This window comes from Gracilinanus agilis, chromosome 1 (genome assembly GCF_016433145.1).
Source record: "Gracilinanus agilis isolate LMUSP501 chromosome 1, AgileGrace, whole genome shotgun sequence".
NCBI classification, from domain to species: Eukaryota; Metazoa; Chordata; class Mammalia; order Didelphimorphia; family Didelphidae; genus Gracilinanus; species Gracilinanus agilis.
This window is the reverse complement of record NC_058130.1, coordinates 123973974-123992971: the sequence shown is the minus strand read 5'-3', so window position 1 is coordinate 123992971 and position 18998 is coordinate 123973974. Positions and strand designations below refer to the sequence as shown.

Sequence of the window (18998 nt, the reverse complement as noted above, 5' to 3'; positions counted from 1 at the left end):
TGCAAAAATATGGAGGTAGGAAACCATAATATGTTCTCATAAAAAGAGTAAACAATTTTAGAATAATATTTGACAGGAAGCAATTGAGATAAAGCTGGAAAGCTAAGGGGTCATTAAAATGTGGAGGGGTATGCATTTCATGCTAGGGAGCTTGAACTTTTTTTGTCAAGCAATAGGAAGTCATTGAAAAGATGTGTGACCAGAGGAGCAATGTGACTAGATTTACACAGTAGTATGAGAGATGATACAGTTCAGTGCTAGAAGGTACCTTAGTAGTGACTAGAAAAGGAGCAGGGAGAGGTGCCATATGAATTACTGTTAGTGGGTTCTTCAGTGGCTCATCAGGTGGTAATGGGAAAAGAGAGTAGAAATATAAGAAATTTTATAGAAGGTAAATCAAGAGGACTTGGTAATTACCTATTAGAAGAGAAGGAAGTGTCTGAATTAACATCTAAATTTTGAACTATATACTGAGTGAACAAATGGCAGTACTGTCCTTAAAAGAACCAGTAAAGGAGTAAATATTGTGGCAAAGATGATAACTTCAGTTTTGGACAGATTGAGTTTGAAATGCTTATTGGGGGGGTCATGGTGGTCTGCAGTTAGGTGATTCAGTTGATAGAGTGCCAGGCCTGAAGATGGGACATTTTCTAGGATAGTACACTCAACACTTTCTCAACATCTCGACGCCTTCAGTTGCCTTTCCACTTTGATTAGAGAGGCCAGAGCGTTAAGCAATACACACCTCCCAAAGCTTTCTTTATAGAGGACTCTTAACTTCTGAGATCTTTCCAGGTAACTCCAGTTTCTATCAACATATGTGCTTGGTTTTAACTTCATAGTTGTTTATCCCACATTGGGATAGGGTCTTCTGCTCTTTCTCTTGACATAGTTTGGATACCAGTGTACAAACCAGTCCTTGTTTTTGCCACCTAACAACTCATCTTTTTTAACCTTTTCTCTCTTTGAAGATATTCTACTACTGTTCTTTTATAATTTCTTGTTTGTAATGTTTTCCCACCTTACAACTACTATGTCTCTTACTGCTGCCCTTTGGTTGATCCTTAATTTCATTTCTTTAGACTATGGTGTTCCATGATTCAGGCATATCATACAATGTTACTAGAAGAATTGTGATATTCAAAAGATGATTCCTTGTTGCAGAGGGAAGCTTGAAGTCTTTATAATAACTGTAGTTTCTCAAAGGACTCCCCCACCCCTTTTTTACTTTTCTTTCCAATTCTGGGCCCATCATTACCATTACCTTTTGCATTGTCTTGTCTGTGTTTTCTCCATGTTTGAGACATACATATACACTTCTTAGGTTATGTGCCCAGTTACTGTACATTATGGTGGCTGGGCACATAGGCAATCTTAGTATCTACTTAGATTTGAGGAATTATATTTCTCAATTATTTGGCAATAATAGCATGTTCAATAAGAGTCTGTACAGTGCTTATGTGCAGACAAGAATCAAGAGTCTTTTAAAGGCCCTACCATCTAAAGGAAATTCTTTCTTAACTTGGACTTTGTTCTGGATCTCTTCAGTGACAGTGGTCACCACCTTTCACAAGCATATATATCTCTATTTTTCTGCCTTTTTTGGTACCAATCATCAGAGAGTTAGTTGCTGGCCAAAATTTTCTGTTATATTTTTTCTATGATTCTTGTATAATTTTGACACATGGGAGACATTTTATTGGAACAGAGCCTCAAAAGGCTTGTTTTACTCTACTAAATTAGTTTTCTTTTTTCTTAATTTCAGTGGAATCTTGTTTATATCTTTCATTTGGGTGATGGTAAAGATGTAATCATCTATGAAATATCAATTGAGAAAGCCTGTGTGTTCCTTCCTAAAACCCTCAATAATGCTTTTGATGCATGATAACTTTCCTTGCCAAAATTTTATGTACATGAAAATGTTCTTGTTTATTTGTATGTATTTTTCTTGTAAAAACTTTATGTATAAGTTTGGCATATGAGCATAGTAGTTATTGGTGTTCCCTGGGTTGTCTTATTTTCTGGGTAATCATATGAACTCCTTATTTTCTCTACAACTTAAACTTTCCTCCCTTTCAGACACTTCAGTATTTTGATACCTCAACACCCTCCCAATGCTGTCTCTTCGAGAATGGCCCTCCTTTGTGTATAGATCTTCCAGTCCATCTTATTTTCTCATCTTTGCTTTTCAGTGCCATTTCTACTTCTCCATAAGTGCATTTTGGACTTTATTATTATAGTCAATATGGGATACTTTCACTGTTCATGATGGTGAAAAGTGTTTCTTGTGAAAATCTTTGTTGATCTTTACCATCTTTCATCTCTTTGTTGTCTTCCTTTTAGTTTCATCGTTATATACTTTTATATTGTACCGCTGGTGTTGTATGGCTTCAAGACATGGAACACAACAGTCTCCGAAGAACTGGAAGTGAATCTCACACAAAGGGCAATGGAGAGGTGCATGGTGGGTGTGAACAGGCTGCAACATATAACAAATGGGGAACTTTGAAGAAGACCAGGAATAAAAGGTTTCATCATGAAAAGTATGCTAGAAAAAGAAGATGGGCTGATGTGGTGAGAGGAAGGGATGACATGATGGACCACTTTGAGTACTTATGGATATTCTTTTGTTATGTTGGGAGACAAACAGAAATGTTTCCAGCATATACTTGGTAGACTGGAAACCTCTGCCATAGTGACAAAGTGTGGGCAGTTTGGGATGGGTTACAAGGTTGTTGGAAGCAACATTCAAATTGATGAGAAATTTCACAACCATTTGAACATGTCTTATACATAATGGCTTAATTTTTTAAATTGGTTTTCCCTTAACTGTGTTAAGCTGTTTTATTAGGCAGTGCCATGCATTTTTCTATATCTCAATTCATAAAATTTTACAAATCAGTTTGTCTTTCTAAAAAAAATGTTGACCTGAACCTCATATTTCTTTCTAGTTCGCTAGTAGGTCAAGTATTTGCCAATTCAGGTAGTTTTTTTAGATTTTTTTTTTTAGACTTTTCATTATGTCAATTGATTTATCTGAGTTAAACTCCATAAAAAAATGGTTGTAAACTGTATTAATGGCCTTTTCTTTTGCCTATTTCCAGTATTTCATCATTAATAGTTTGCTTGAATAAGTTTGATTAGATTTGTTTTAATTTCATGTCATCTCTTTTTATTCATTTTTATGCTTTTAGCTTTGTATTAATTTTGATCTTTGCTCAGTGTGACCTCATTTTACATTGCTCATTCTGGAATGATTCCCACGTTTGTGTTGTAGTTTGCATATTAGTATACAGTTAATATAGTAGTTATATGTTAGTAATAGATCTTTCTTGTTTCTTAAATGTTAATCAGCCCTACTTTTTTAATATTATTTGAAGCTTTCCATGCTCTACTATTTTCTGATTCTTTAAGAAAAAATTCATGTTGAATACTCAAAACAGATCTTATATATCCTCTAAAGTGTCTGTGGCTTTTCTCATTCCTTACTTCTGCTATATTTGCAAGACATGTTTTTGCCCCTTTTCACCTATTTGTCCTTTTGCACTGAAATCATTGAATAATAAGTAAGTGGTTTAATTTGCACAGTCTTTTTTAGTGCTTCGCAGAAGTCTTGTGCTTCTTCTTAACAGGTGTTTAAATGTTAACTGTTCTTATTTTCAAGGTATTTTTCTTTTGCAAAGACTTGTCATGAATACTGTAATTCAAAGTGACCACATATGCCAAGAAATTTCTTGTTGCCTTTATGTGTAGAATAGAATTCTTTCTTTTATTATATACCCCTTCCTTCCTTCCTTCCTTCCTTCCTTCCATGCATCTATCCATACATCCATCCTCTCTTCCTTGCTGTAATTTCCTTTGTTCTCTAAATTTGTTTAGAACAAGAATACCAAGACTGATATTTTGTTCCTCTTGTAGTATGTCTATATGGTCATTGGACAGGACCTCACATTTGGAATTCTAGCAGCTAAGCTAATATTTATTGATTGTCAAAAAGCATGTGACTTTCTGCATCCTCTGCCCCCCCCCTTTAAATTAAAAACTTTTTTTTTCCAATCACATATAAAAATAATTTTTAACATTCTTGTTAAAAAAAACCAAAAACCTCTATGCCTGTCTTGTATGATTATTTCTAAGGCTTGAGCAGTAAGGGCTAGGCAATGAAGGTTAAATAACTTGCCCAGGGTCATATAGGTAGGAAATGTCTGATGCCTGATTTGAATCCAGGACCTTTTATCTCTGGGGCTGGTTCTCTATTCACTAGGCTACCTAGGTACCTCCTTTAACACTATTAAAAAAAAAAAAACTATTTAGTTCCCTATTTTCTCTCTCTCCCTCTCTTTCTCCCCCTCTCCCCCAATTGAGAAGGCAAGCAATTCCATATAGATAGTTTATACATTTGCAATCATGCAAAACATATTTCCATATGTCATGTTGTGAAAGAAAGCAAAGATGAAAAAACCTCAAGAAAAATAAATTTGAATTGATTTGGATTCAGACCCCATCAATTCTTTCTCTGGAAGTGAATACAGTTTTTCATCATGTCCTTTGGAATTGTCTTAAATCACTGTTTTGCTGAAAATAGTAAAGTCACCCACAATTGATCCTCATACAATATTGTTACTTTGCACAATAATCTGATTCTTTTCACTATACTTTGTACCAACTCATAGGTCTCCCTAGTTTTTCTGAAACCATCCTGTTTATCCATCACAATCATATATCACAACTTGTTCAATCATTTCTCAACTGATGGGCAGCCCCTCAATTTCCAATTCTTTACTCCCACAGAAAGAGCTATTATAAATGTTTTTGAACATGTAGGTCCTTTTTTTTTTTTTTTTTTTTTTTTTAATGATCTCTTTGGGATATAGACCTAGTAGTGGTAATGTTAGATCAAAAGATATATTGTACCTTTTTTTTTTAAAGCACTTTGTTATAGTTCCAAATTGCTCTACAGAATGGTTGAATCAGTTTACAACTCCACTATGAATTAATGTGCCAATTTTCCCACATCCCTTCCAATATTTATCATTGCCCTTTCTGTCATATTAGCTGGTGGGTTAATTGTGAGATAGTACCTCAGAGTTGTTTTATTTTGCATTTCTCTAATCAATATGACTTAGAGCATTTTTCCCTATGATTATAGATAGCTTTGATTTCTTCCTTTATAAACTACCTGTTCATTTATTAATTGAGGAATGATTTGTATTCCTAAGAATTTAAATCAGTTCTCTACATATTTGAGAAATAAGACTTTTACCAGAGAAACTTGCCATAAGCTTTTTTCACAATTATGGTAACTAATGTTTTTGACCATACTGCTTTTTCTCCTGTTTATCCTTCTCCCTGTTCACTTTTTCTATCACTTGACTGTTGTTGCTGAAGAAGTAGCAGGTTGCCCAGGACTGATAGTATCTTTATCTTTTTAAAAATGGATTGTCATAACGAAAGACTTTGCCATCATTTTGCCAAGGTAGTTATGATGAACCTCTTAGGTAGGGTATTCCTCAGAAAGTGCTCACTCTTTGTTCTACTAGAGTAATACTGGGACCTTGGAGTCATCTCTGTGTTATGATGATGAGTGAGGGTAGATCTTTATATATATTTCTTAAACCATCCCTTGTAAAATAAGACTTTTGGGTTTATTTCCATTTTGAAGATGAGAAAACTGAGACTGACACAAGATTATAAGATAGTTGTTCAATGTCATAGCTGTAACAGGCTTGAGATAAGGATGCAATATTGTTTCTACTATATATTCATACAGGGTCTCCCTAAGGTCTCAGTGCATTTTAAAACTTTTTAGTTTAAAATTGCTCTAAAACTTTTGGGATACCCTGATAATCCTTTAAAGTTTTAAAAGTAACTTTATAGTATCTCTTTTGATCATTATGGTAATCCTATAATGAGGTACTGCAGATATTATTTTATAATGAAGTACTGCAGATATTATTCTCCTTTTATATATGAAGAAAGAGGCTGAGAAGAGGTTAGTGACTTGTCCTAGCATCACAAAGGAAGTTTGGTTCAGAATTTGAGTCCAGGCCTTCTTTATGTCTAACATCCTAGACTTTACAGTGTTTATAGCAATAAGTTCTATAGTTTGTAGAAAACAAAAACATTGTGGGGTAAAGATGGTTAGAGAAATCATCAAAGATGTAGTGGGCATTGCCTGATGGATAAGATTCAGTTGGCAGAGATAAGGTGAATGCTTTGAGCTTCCTAGGATAATAAGTAAATTTATGACCATACTTTAAGGAGCAGATAATTGAACTGGGCCATACCATGAAAAGGTTTTGATCTGGTCAGGAAACTCTAATCTATGTGAAATCACTAATGTATTAATAGGTACAAAACAATGGACATTGATCAGATATTAATTTATTTACAGGACAAAACTTAGTCAACATGGAGACAGCAGAGGTGGATAGCCCCCCAAATCTGAGTTGTAAGATCATGACTTTCAGACCTTCTATGGATGAATTTAGAGAATTTAACAAATATTTAGCATATATGGAGTCTAAAGGAGCACATAGAGCAGGACTGGCTAAGGTAAGGAAGCCTTTAATTCTTCAATTACTTTCTTTTATGAAATATAAAAAAATTTTTGGCTTATCTTCTAGTTTTAGATGTCTGTTTCTTGATATGGAAAGTTATTATGTATTATATCCTAAAAGAAGTATTTGGTATGTTTTGTTTTGAATAACATCACAGATTGATCACAGTATCAAAATATTATTCTTTAGAACTTTGGTAGTTTGCCGAATGTGTGTTTGTGAATTTATCAATTTTGGTATTCCTTATTCTAATATAGATACAACTTCTACAAATTTTTAAAAATTACATACTTAATAACCATCACTACCACCAAATTTAATTGGAACTAAACTAGTGCATAAAAAAAATGTGATAATCCTCAAACTCTGCATTATTTACTGTTTGCTTAAAAATATGCAAATTATATATGTGTGCTAATAAATATATTAAACATCCTCTGCTTTTGAGTTCTTTTTGGATTTGTTTTATGCAGATACATTTTTTTCTTGTTTTTTGGGCTATTTTAAAAGTATAATCATAGCATGTATCCTTATTCTCTAATTTTCTTTTCATCTTTTTAGATATTTCCATATTTTATTTATATTTCATTATTTGTCATTTCTAATAACAATACAATCCATTACATTAACATATCACAATCTCTTTAGACATTTCTCCTGAGAGAAAACTGATGAACACCATATGCAGATTGAAGCATACTTTTTTGCTTTATCTTTCTTGATTTTTTTGGCTAATCTAGAAATATATTTTGCGTAACTTTACTGTGGTATATGATTGACACGGAACAGTATTGTGCTGTAAGAAATGATGAGCGGATAGTTTCAAGAAAAACCTGAAACGGGGCACCTGGGTGTCTCATTGGATTGAGAGCCAGACATAGAGATGGGAGGTCCTAGGTTCAAATCTGGCCTCTGACACTTCCTAGCTGTGTGACTTTGGGCAAGTCACTTGACTCCCATTGCCTAGTCCTTACCACTCTTCTGCCTTGGAACTAATATAGAGTATTGATTCCAAGACAGAAGGTAAGGGTTTAAAAAAAAACCACAAAAAAAACCTGAAACAATGAGCATGAATACTTTCCATATCTTCCAAAACCCATTTGGGTAGTTCCAGATGAATAACATACTTCCTAGGGTGATCTCTGCCCCTCCTCCCTCCTCAGCTGCCCCCATCATCAATAAGTTAATATAATCATTGTATATGTGAAGATTGAAGGGAGGTCTTTAGTAGCAATTCAATTTGAGGCTAGATTGTTCTTGCATATATAGAGAAACAGTTCTTTTTCAAGTTCCTTATCAGTAATGCTTCCACTCTTGAAATTTTCCTGATTATTTAAGAGAACTAGTTGTTTGAGACCCAGCTGCTTGAGTTATTGGACAGTCTTTTTCATACTCATGTTAGGCTTTTGACTGCTAGAAACTTCAGATATTGGTCTCTCCTCTCAGAGAAGGAACCTCTGATGGCCTAGGTTCTAATAAAGTAGAGAAAGATAAATACTAAGTGCAGCTGCAAGGGTAGTTTGGGCAGTCTGCTCCATTGGGGTATTGGATATTTTTAGGCAATTGGGATTAAGTGATTTACTCAGGGTTATATAGATTAGAATGCAAGACCTCCTGTCTTCAGGTCTACCTCTCTATTCATAGTTTTTAAAGGACTGAAGCACTATGCAGAGATTTTTGCTCTAGGGTCATTGAACTTGTTTTTTAAAAATTATTTTGTTAACTTTCAGTATTATTGGCACATTTTGTATTCTTGTGTAACTTATTTTATGCATTTAAAGTATTATTTTGAGAATAATGTCATTCCTTGAAACACAAAAAGATTAAGAATCCCTACACTAGGAGAAAGGAAAATCAAGTAATATGACTAACCTATATTCATTCTTAGTTTAATTTTTATTGCCTTGTAGTCAACTCTTTCATATCCCCAAAATAAGATGAATATTTTGTTTTACATAGGAAAAATTCCCTTTGTCTTTTGAAGAGAATAAGAATTCCTGACCCCCGATTCTATTTAAATAAGAACTCAGTTTTCACAATCAATTAGTATATAGCCAAAGGAGGTGATTAATTTGGAATAATGATTGATTAGTGATTGATTAAAGATTAATAGAATTCTAGTAATTTTATCTTAAAAAGGAAAAAGTTTAAATTATGCATTAAGTACAAGCTACATCTTCTCTTTACTGTAATTTTCAATAAACTAGCATTTTACAATAGAGTATGATTCAGTAAGTGGAAAACTTATCATCCATATATGGAATGTCCAGATGATGAGTAGTAGATGCCTTGGGGATTTGTTGACCAGTTGACTGTAAGAAATAAAATGAATATAGAAGGATAGATTTAAAAATATTAGGATTTTAAAAGGTTTATTGGTAGCCATTAGAAAATTGAAGCCATGTGCCATGTTAAGAGTCATTTTAAAAGACACACCTTGTTACCTCCTCTCCCCATCCTGGATTAGTTCCAAATCACCAAAGAGAAGAGGGAGGAAGTACAGCCAACTATAAAACAATAACGTGACCATGTAAACGTGGAGGCGCAGGAGAGATCAGAGGGACTTTTGGGAAAACTAAGGACTTATCGGGGGATGAAGTCCAAGGTTCAAAATCTTCATTTATGTATACTCCCCTGTGATCCTTTGGGAGACCAGTCTCCCCAATGGATCATAAAAACATAATCAACATATAAATTGCAATAATTTGTGGATAAAAGGGAAAAAAAAGGAACAGAATCAATGATCCAATGATTGCTAGGTGCATTGACAAAAAGCCAATTAGGGGGCACTTCCCTTTGGCATAAGAGTGTACATTAAAAACAAATGCATTCAACTCCCCATAGTTCAATCAATTGCATCCCAAAGTTCATTTTGGATCTTCTTGATGCAGTATAGATTTCTGCAGGCATCTTCAAGGTGCCTTCTCCAAACAGGTTCGTTGTCTGGATTTTGGGGAGAAGGCAAATTTCTTATCCTGAAATTTCTTTCAAAAGAATATAAAATTTACATTATAGATTATAATACATACATTCTAATTATAAAACATACATATACCCCTGAGGAGAACTCAATTACACATTATCCCCTGAAGAGTGTTAAGGCCAACACCCAGATCAGCTAAGGATACATGGCTGAATTATGGGGTTGTGTGAATCAATTGGCAAAAGAAATTTAAAAAGATAAAAAAGAAATCCTAATAAAAGAGAAAAAATAACTTGTGAATGAAATGTAAAATATCAAAGTTTTATGTGCAAAGATGTAAGGAAAAATAAACTTATAACAGGTCCTTGAATCAAGGCCCAATTAAAGTGATTTAAGCAATTGTGCAGTTACCCATTCAATATCCATGACTACAGAAAGTTGCCAAACTTATAAGAGAAAGAATAGGACCAAATTTTGTGTGAAAAGGGAAGTGTCTTTCCATGGTCTGATTTGCCTTGACTCTTAGGGATAGGGAGAGCCAGGATGATGGGCAACCTTTTGTACTTGACTAGGATGAACCTCAGGGAAGTCTGGACTCTAACATGTGTTAGAAAAGCTACAGCCCTGAACCCCACTTGTTAGGTTTAAGTCCTTCAGTATTGGCATGAAAGTTCAACAATCCTACCAGGATTGATATGATCTTTTTTGACCTTGTGCTGCTGTGCAGTTTCTCACCCATCCCATTGAGACTGGGTGGTCTCCTTGACCTTGTGACTCTTTTGTTCCCTTCTCCTGGAATCAGACAGAATCATTAATCACAATCCCATAATATTTAGCAATAATCAACAAGTTACCATAGTTTAAAGCTTTTTTTTTGGGGGGTATGCATTAATATTATAGCAGTTATATATTCGTATATTAAACTTATATTACTGCAAAATAAAAAAAATTAATAGTGATTATATGTACTTTAAGTACAAGAATTGAGAAAGGGAGAAAGAATCAATTACTTTATTAAAAAAAGAAAAAAGCAATAAGAAAATTAAAAATTCAGGGGAAAATACAATGTTTTCAAGTACAAAAATGGGAGAAAAAAGAGGAAACTCAAATACTGTATTGCACATGCAAGGGGAAAAAATAAAATAAAAAATGTTTTAAAAATCAAAGCTTAGAATCAGTGAAAGGTTTTTCCACCCAAAAAAGAGATCCATTTCCTGTTAAACTTTTCCCATGAACTACTGTGAGTGCAAATGACTTTTATAAAATAAAGCACCAAAATTTCAATAATTCATTTAAAGACAATAGCAAACAAGTCCATTTTATATATAACCACTTGCTGTGTGATGTTTAAAAAATATATACTTGTCAAAAATTCAACAGGTATAGTGAATTATTCAATGTTTGCTGAGATATCTTATACAAAATCTATTACTGCCTCCATCCAAATGTTGGGCAGAGCCTAAAAAAATATCTGATAAAAAACTTTTTTGGATCTAAAATATAACCAAGAATTTTAGATCCTTCTGATGAGAAAGCAAATTAAAATAAAGAGTTAAAATATCAAGCATGCAGGAGCTCTTTTTGGCTTCCTGTGAAAATATAAAATAATTTGGGTAGGAAACTGCTATTTGTTTTCTCTACCTTTTAAGACAGCATTCTTTATAATATATATTACAAGATATATATTATACCTATCATCCATTCAGAAGTTACTAGGTATCCTAAAGTCAATTTTTAAAAACCTCTTATAAAAATACAATTTAAATTCTTAAAGCAACATAGTCTTCAAGGTTGTATACAATTGTCAAGATAGAATAAAAAATGTTAAGACAGCATGTGATCCTATAGTTGAGATGACAAATTCAGCATATGTAAGACTTATGGGCTTTCACAACTTAAAAAAATGTTTGTGTAAGATGTTCACGGTCTTTTACAATGATATATTGTTCTGTAAAATTATATAACAGGATAGATATCAATTTAGGTTAATACAGATAAACTTAAAAAAATTTAAACCTTTAAGAAATCAGGAAATGCAGTAATATAAATGAATGACGAATTACAAGCAATGTAGCTAAAAAAAACCCTTTCTACCAATCAGAATAAACTTGTTCAGTATTAAGTAGTTACAATAAAATCATAAACAGAATTTATCTAATAGCCAAAAGCTCTTTAGCTTAAAAAAGGATTCAATGAAACATATTGATCAGATTAATATATGAACTTAAAACAGCAAAATTAAATCATAAAACAGCAATCAGCAAAATACAATAAGATACCGAGACTTTCAAAAAACAATGGATTCTGAGGAGGTTTAAAATCCATCTCTACTCTTTTAAAAAGTTCCATTCAAGTTCCCTTTATCTGAGCTCTGCACTGAGGATAGCGTGGATGACCCTCATAATGGGTATGGTTCAGAGGTTGGGCAGGCCTAAATGGCCAGTGTGGGTAGGGGGTGAATCTCTCCCTTGAGTGTCAGGTAGGATAATCAGAAGGAATGGTAGAAAGAAAAAAAACATCCTACAACTGGAGTTTGTTTGAAAATAAGCAAAGAGGCTCATGCTTGCCATTCTACTTCCTGTTCGAAGGGTAAAAGCTAGGGTCCACATGGAAGTCAATTAATGTTGGGGCTAGAAAAGCCGCAGATAGGAAACCCACTTGGAGAGGCTTGTGGGAGGTGGGTATAGACTAGGGCTAGATCAGGCTTGAAAAAAAAAAAAGACGTGGAGGGGGCTCATGGGCATAGAAGCTCTCCTCCGTTAAAAGTTATTAATGTCTAAGAGGAAACACACCCGGGAAATTCTCTGGCGTGCAGCGGTAGCTACAGCTTAGTAAGAGCATTTGGAATTCAGGCAGAGGGTCCAGTGTCTGGCATCCGAGGGGATGGGGAATGTAAGGCAGAAACAAGGAACAGCTAGGATCTGGGATCAGTGATCAGGCGGTTGAAATAAGATCAACAGTTTTTCCCCCAAGGAGGGGCCATCAGAAACAGCTTTCCTCCCCTTTCGCCCCCCCCCCCCAAGGGTCCGGCTGGGCTGGGGGCTGCCAGCATTGGCTGGATCAATGGGGAATGTAAGAATCAGCAGGCAGGAATAGGCTGCTGGAAAAATGACTTTCCCCTTTGAAAAAGTCACTCAAAAGAACTGAGCAAAGTGGCCATAAATAAAAGCACAAAAAAAACAAGAGCAGGTCCACAGCTCTGAAGAGGATTTGGAATGCTCTCAGTGTTCTGCCTGTGGGAGGAGGGTGAAAAATCATAGCAGAAGTAGCAAGGCTTGTTAGGATATCTAAAAAATTGAGTGTTACTTCTCCAAACTTCTACTTTGCCATTGTAATCTACTTCGCCATTAGGGTTTTAAAAGATTTATTGGTAGCCATTAGAAAATTGAAGCCACGTGCCATGTTAAGAATCAGTTTTAAGATGTGCCCCATTACCTCCTCTCCCCATGCTGGATCAGTTCCAAATCACCAAAGAGGAAGAGGGAGGAGTTACAGCTAACTATAAAACAATAACATGACCATGTAAACGTGGAGACGCAAGAGAGATTAAAGGGGATTTTGGGAAAACTAAGGACTTTTGGGGGATGAGGTCCAAGGTTCAAAATTTCCATTTATTACATGATCAAGGGTCCTTGCCATATAGGACACACTGAGGAGAGCCATGGTGTCTTGTGTCCAATCAGAAAATTGCTGTATCTCCTCCAGAAGCTAGCATACCCAATCATTGCTAGATAACTATAAATCCCACTCATTGTCCATGAGCAGAAGGGGTAACTGTATTTGGCACACAGAGGTATCTGAGGCAGAAAGATACCAAGATTCCTTGTAGAGGTTTCTCTTATGTTCCACTCTCTTAGAATTGGTTGAATCTTGGGGCAGGATCTCAGGTGATATGGTGTTAAGGTATAAAAAGAGAAGAAAAGTGTCATTCATTTGTCTTAGGTTGGGAACAAAACCTAAGACCCAGCTTTCTTGAGAGACACTGGTCTTGCTCAATAAACCTGTTAGTGGTTGGAACTTTGAGATTAGCTGAAAATATTCACCACGCTTTATAAATGGTCTGTAAAATACTTAAATTTACTTCTTTGTCAAAATGTTTTTGGTAATTGGAATATTTCTAAGCCATTATTTACTTTCTATGTTTAGGTGATCCCTCCAAAGGAATGGAAGCCAAGACAACGTTATGATGACATAGATAATTTGGTCATTCCTGCTCCTATTCAGCAGATGGTCACAGGACAATCTGGGCTTTTTACCCAGTATAACATCCAAAAAAAACCAATGACTGTGAAAGAATTCAGGCAACTGGCTAATAGTGATAAGTAGGTATATTTGATTTCCCCTTGTATTTAATTTTGTTGTTTTGTTCTAATAAGAAGTTCATATTGAATTTCCTCCTACTGAGTTTTAAATATAATACTTTTTGGTATTCTCTGATGTAGAACCAAGTCAGAATAATGGGAATAATTTTTATATTGATTGGAAAATATAGTTTTGGAAAACTTTAAAATAGCTATCCTAGATGGAAATCAATTTGTAATGCTATCCTCAAATTGACTTAAGGAGAAAAGTTCTTAGTTATGTAGAAATATATATGGTAGCTCTTTATGTAGAAGTAAAGAACCAGGAATTAGGAAGGTGCTCTCAAATGAACAATGGATGAGCAAATTATGGTAGACGAATGTATACTATATTTGTATATGTTTTAATATATGTATAAACATGAATAAGATTAGAAGAATGATAGCACCATGTAGAATATTAATATTTCTTAGGATAGTCTTCTGTAATTAGAATCTTAATTGATATGAATGAGATACTAAAGGCAGACTGGAAATAGAACAATTCTAAACTGATTTGATTATCATGAATCAGAATTTCCTTGTTTGTAAGAGATACTTAAAAAAACCTCTAAAAATAGTCATTCTTATTATGTGATCAGATTATCTTTAAAGTATTCCTCTTAGTGGTGACTCTGTTTTTGATTCTTTATATGATCAGAATTTAATAGTACTACATCTTAAAAGTTCTTTTCAATTCTTATGCATGTTATCACCTTTAATTTTTATTTATTTCTTTAAAAATTGACTAATTACGTTTATCATTTTTTTTGTTTAACTTTTTTTTAATTGATCAAGAATTTTTTTTCATGGTTACACATTTACAATTTTTTAAATATTTCTTTAAAAATTTTTTGAATCCTAATTTCTTTTCCTTCTGTTCCTCTCCTGCCCCTTGAGAAGGCAAGCAATATGATATCAATTCTGTGAGAAGTCATGCAAAATATTTCCATATTAAACTTGTTAACAAAAGAAAAAACACATCAAAACCCAAGAAAATTAGAAAAAATAAAAGAAGTATGCTTTAATGTGAAATTCCTTCTCTTTCTGGAACTGAATAGCATTTCTTATCTTGGATCCCTTGAAATTGTCTTGAATTATTGTCTTGATCAGAGTATAGCTAAGCCTTTCATAGTTGATCGTCATTACAAAATTTCTGTTACTGTGTTCAATGTTCTGGTTTTGTTCACTTTGCATCAGTTCATTTTTTTTTTGGATGAATCAGTCTTCTCATTTTCTGAAAACCACCCTGTGCAATTTATAGGACAGTAGTATTACATCACAGTTATATACCACATTATAACATATTAATTATATTCCATATAATATATGGCATATTAATTATATTCCACAACTTGTTCAGTTGTTACTTTTGATAGGCATCTCCTCAAGTTATGATCTTTTAAAAAATGAAGCTTTTTCTTTTTTTGTTCTAAGTACTATAATAACTTATATTGGAGATTTCTTTAGTAGGATTGATTATAGCTTATATTTAGACATAGGTATGATTTTTATTTGTTGTTGTTCAGATGTCTCAACAATGTCTTTTTGTGGCCCTAGTTGAAGTTTTCTTGGCAAAGATCCTGGAATGATTTGCCCTTTTCTTATTTAGCTTATTTTATATATGAGGAAAATGAGGCAAATAGTTACATGACTTGACCTGTATTACACAGAAAGTTAAAGAGTTTGAGACCAGATTTGAGCTCAGGAAGATGAGTCTTCCTCATTCCAACCTAGCACTGTGCCACCTAGCTGCCCTGTGCTTTATATATTTTAGCATATATGAATACTGTTGTGCTGAAAGAAATGCTGAAAGAGATTATTCAGAGAAGTATAGGGAGAGACTACAGAGACTTGTATAAATAAAATGAGTAGAACCAGACAAATAATTTATACTTTAACAACTCTGAAAAATAAACAATTTTGAAGGACTTAGGAACTCATGGATTAACCATGATTCTAGAAGATTTATGAAAAAGAATGCATCCATCTGACAGAGAGGTGATAGACTAATATGCGCATGAGAAACACTTTTTTTTTTTTTTTAAAACCCTTACCTTCTGTCTTGGAGTCTATACTGTGTATTGGTTCCATGGCAGAAGAGTGTTAAAGGCTAGGCAATGGGGGTTAAGTGAATTGCCCCGGGTCACACAGCTAAGAAGTGTCTGAAGCCAGATTTGAACCTAATACCTCCCATCTCTAGCCTGGCTCTCAATCTACTATGGCACCCAGCTGCCCGCAAGATATACATTTTTGGATGTGGCTAATAGGGGGATTTGTTTTGCTTCACCTTTCATATTGGTTATAAGGCCTTTGTTTTCTTTACTCTTCTTTTCTTTGACTAGGGAGGTTGGAGGAAGGAAAATTAATACTTGATAATTGAAAAAAATTTAATGTGGAAAAAATAAAAAATGTACAGAAGTAAACAGAAGTAAGTTTAGAAGGAAGCACAGATTTGAAAAACAAGTTTTGAAAACAATGTAGAATTTATTATATAATTTAAGAAAAGAAAATGTGATGAAATAAACTCATTGTTTCATGTAGAATCCTTTGTACTATATGTATGAAACAGAGGTGTTTTTAATATTGCTTTTTATTTTAGAAGATAATTTAAGTTAATGAATGTGTTAGACACTTAACAAAGAAATATTTCTATATACAAGTAACAGAAAAAAATATACATGGAATTGTAAATCTCTGTTACTTAAAACATATATATATCCATATATATATATAAATATAAATATATACATCCTTTCATTGAACCTCTGTCCTCTTCTGTGCATTCGAATGCTTCATTAATGGTTTTATTATTAAGTTTTATATTAAGTTTTTAAGACCTCTCTTCCCTATTTCTTAAAAAATGAAAAACAAAAACAACAGTGAAAAACCTCTCACAGTAACCATAGGCAAGCAAAAGACATATATTGGTCTTGGTTAGAAAATTTATATTTCTGTTTCCAACTATAGTCCATAGTCTCTCCCTCAAGAACTGGGAAATTTTTCATTATTGATCTTTTGCCATTCTAATTTGTTATTGCATTTTTCAGGTTATTTTTAAGTGAACAGTCCTTCAAATTAGTAACCCCAAATAAATTTTAAATTGTAGCTAAAAATAATAATAGGTGAATGAATTGAAAGTTTGTAATTAGGACCTAGACAATATTTCATTTTTTAGACATTTAGATATTTGTCCTTTGATACCTGGTTCAAAATGTTAATCCATCAAAGGATATAATTGTTTAAATGGTTTATTGTGGTATTATTCTAAGTCTTCTAGCTCATCTCAGATGATGCATACATTTCTACATTTATCTAAATATAACAGAAGACACGAACTGGTATTTTAGTGAAATTCAATATTTCAAACACTTGAGGCATCTTAAATAAATTTAATTAAAATCCTACTTATGATATATCCTAGCACTACAAAGGAAACCAGATTTTTGGTTTTCACTTTAATTTTTTAAGAAACCATTGCCTTTTTTCTTAGAATAGACACTAGTTACTGGTTTCAAGGCAGGATGACAGTAAGACTAGGGTGTTGTTGTTGACTTCCTCAGGGTCACATAGCTGGGAAGTATCTGATATCAAATTTGAATCCAGAATCTCCCATTTCCAAGCTTTTTTGGCTTTAAATGAGCTACTACCTACCTGTCACTTTAAAATTTAATTTTAATCTATCTTTTTGATACTTGTCCCTTTGTATGTAATGGCACAAACCTCTATAATAATTTAAATACATTGAGATTTTCTGGGGATTTCATATGGCTTGGATTGAAAGATGCTTTTCTAATTAATAATGGAGAATAGGTTCTCTAAGGTACACCATGAGAAAGGTTGAAGGGGAAATGTTTATTCCATTTAAGATAACACTGTTTTAAGCATTTTAGGTGAGTCATGTTTAAGTAAAATGCTAATTATCCATGAGTCTCACTTAAATAGTTTTATTAGGACTTCTGGTAACATTTTGTCAGTTATAATTTGTGTTAGACATGTATATAGTTTAAAATTATACTTGATATAAACATAATAATCATTTATACTTTTTGTAACTTAGGTTAGTTCTTTTGCTTATTAATATGATCTCATTAGTTTTCCTCCTTTCCTTTCTCCCTATTTCCCCCCCACCCAAGTAATTTTTCTCTTTGGATCTCAGATATGGTTCAAGATGCATTTGTTTTAAAGTGCTCAGTATGTGTGAATTGTTGTACTAGCTATTAAGAATAGAAAGAAAAAAATGACAAAGTCTTTTTTGGAGGATATAGTGTATAGATAAGAATATAAAATTTATGAAAGATTTCATTATTTAAAATGAATTTATTGACTTACAAAATAAAACATTCTTTATCTTTGAAAAACATAAGCAATATTTGCTGCAGTGTCTGGGCTTAATGATTTAGCATTCAATTCACAAGAGTTTGACATTTTAAAATTCTTTATTATCAACCCCTTTTATTGCTTTGGATAATAAGTGTGTATTTGATGAATACTTTTGTCCAATTACCTGGCAATTTTGGAGACTTGAGAGTATATAAAATTTAATCAGAAAAAATCCCCTAAGAATTATCTCTTGAGATAAACTTTAAGGAAGCTAAGAATTTTTTTGAGCAGAAGTATGAAGAGGAACATTACCAGAATGGGCACTAATCAGGGTAATGTCAAATAAAAGATGGTATGTACATTATAGGAAATAGCAAATATGCAAGTTGACTAAGATGTAAACTCTGTGAACATGTGTAAGTCAGTAGGTGATTATTAAGTGATTTATACTTTATACTTTTATACCAGGCACTGTGTTAAACATTGGGGATACAAAGAAAGACAAAAACACTGTCCTTGCCCCCAAGAAGTTCTAATGGGAGAGTCAACATGAAAATAACGAATATTCAGAAAGTGAAAATGAGAGGGAATCCCAGAGAGATGTACTTGTAGTCGGAATGACTGGGAAAGATCTTTTTCTGAGGGTGGGGTTTTAGATTAGTGTTGAAGGAAGTCAGGAATTGGGATAAGAAGAAAAAGAGCATTCCAGGCAGGGGCAAAGGCCCAGAGGTAAGGGATGGGTGTCAAGGAGCAGCAGGTAGGGACATTGAGGCTGGTTATAGAGTATGGAGGAGAGTCGAGTATAAGAACACTGGTAAGCTATGAAAGTACCAGGTCATGAAATCATTTATA

General features: G+C 33.5%; 1 protein-coding gene across 1 annotated transcript in view; it reads left to right on the top strand.

Annotated features, from left to right (window-relative positions):
* Positions 1 to 2349: 2349 nt before the first annotated feature.
* The window catches only part of KDM4C (lysine demethylase 4C), a 352306-nt gene continuing 335657 nt past the window's right edge, over positions 2350 to 18998 (top strand). Inside the window, exons 1-3 of the mRNA XM_044677228.1 lie at positions 2350 to 2464; positions 6395 to 6555; positions 13630 to 13805. Of these exons, the coding sequence (XP_044533163.1) occupies positions 2398 to 2464; positions 6395 to 6555; positions 13630 to 13805 (404 nt within the window). The 5' untranslated portion in view covers positions 2350 to 2397. The remainder of the gene's footprint in view (positions 2465 to 6394; positions 6556 to 13629; positions 13806 to 18998) is intronic.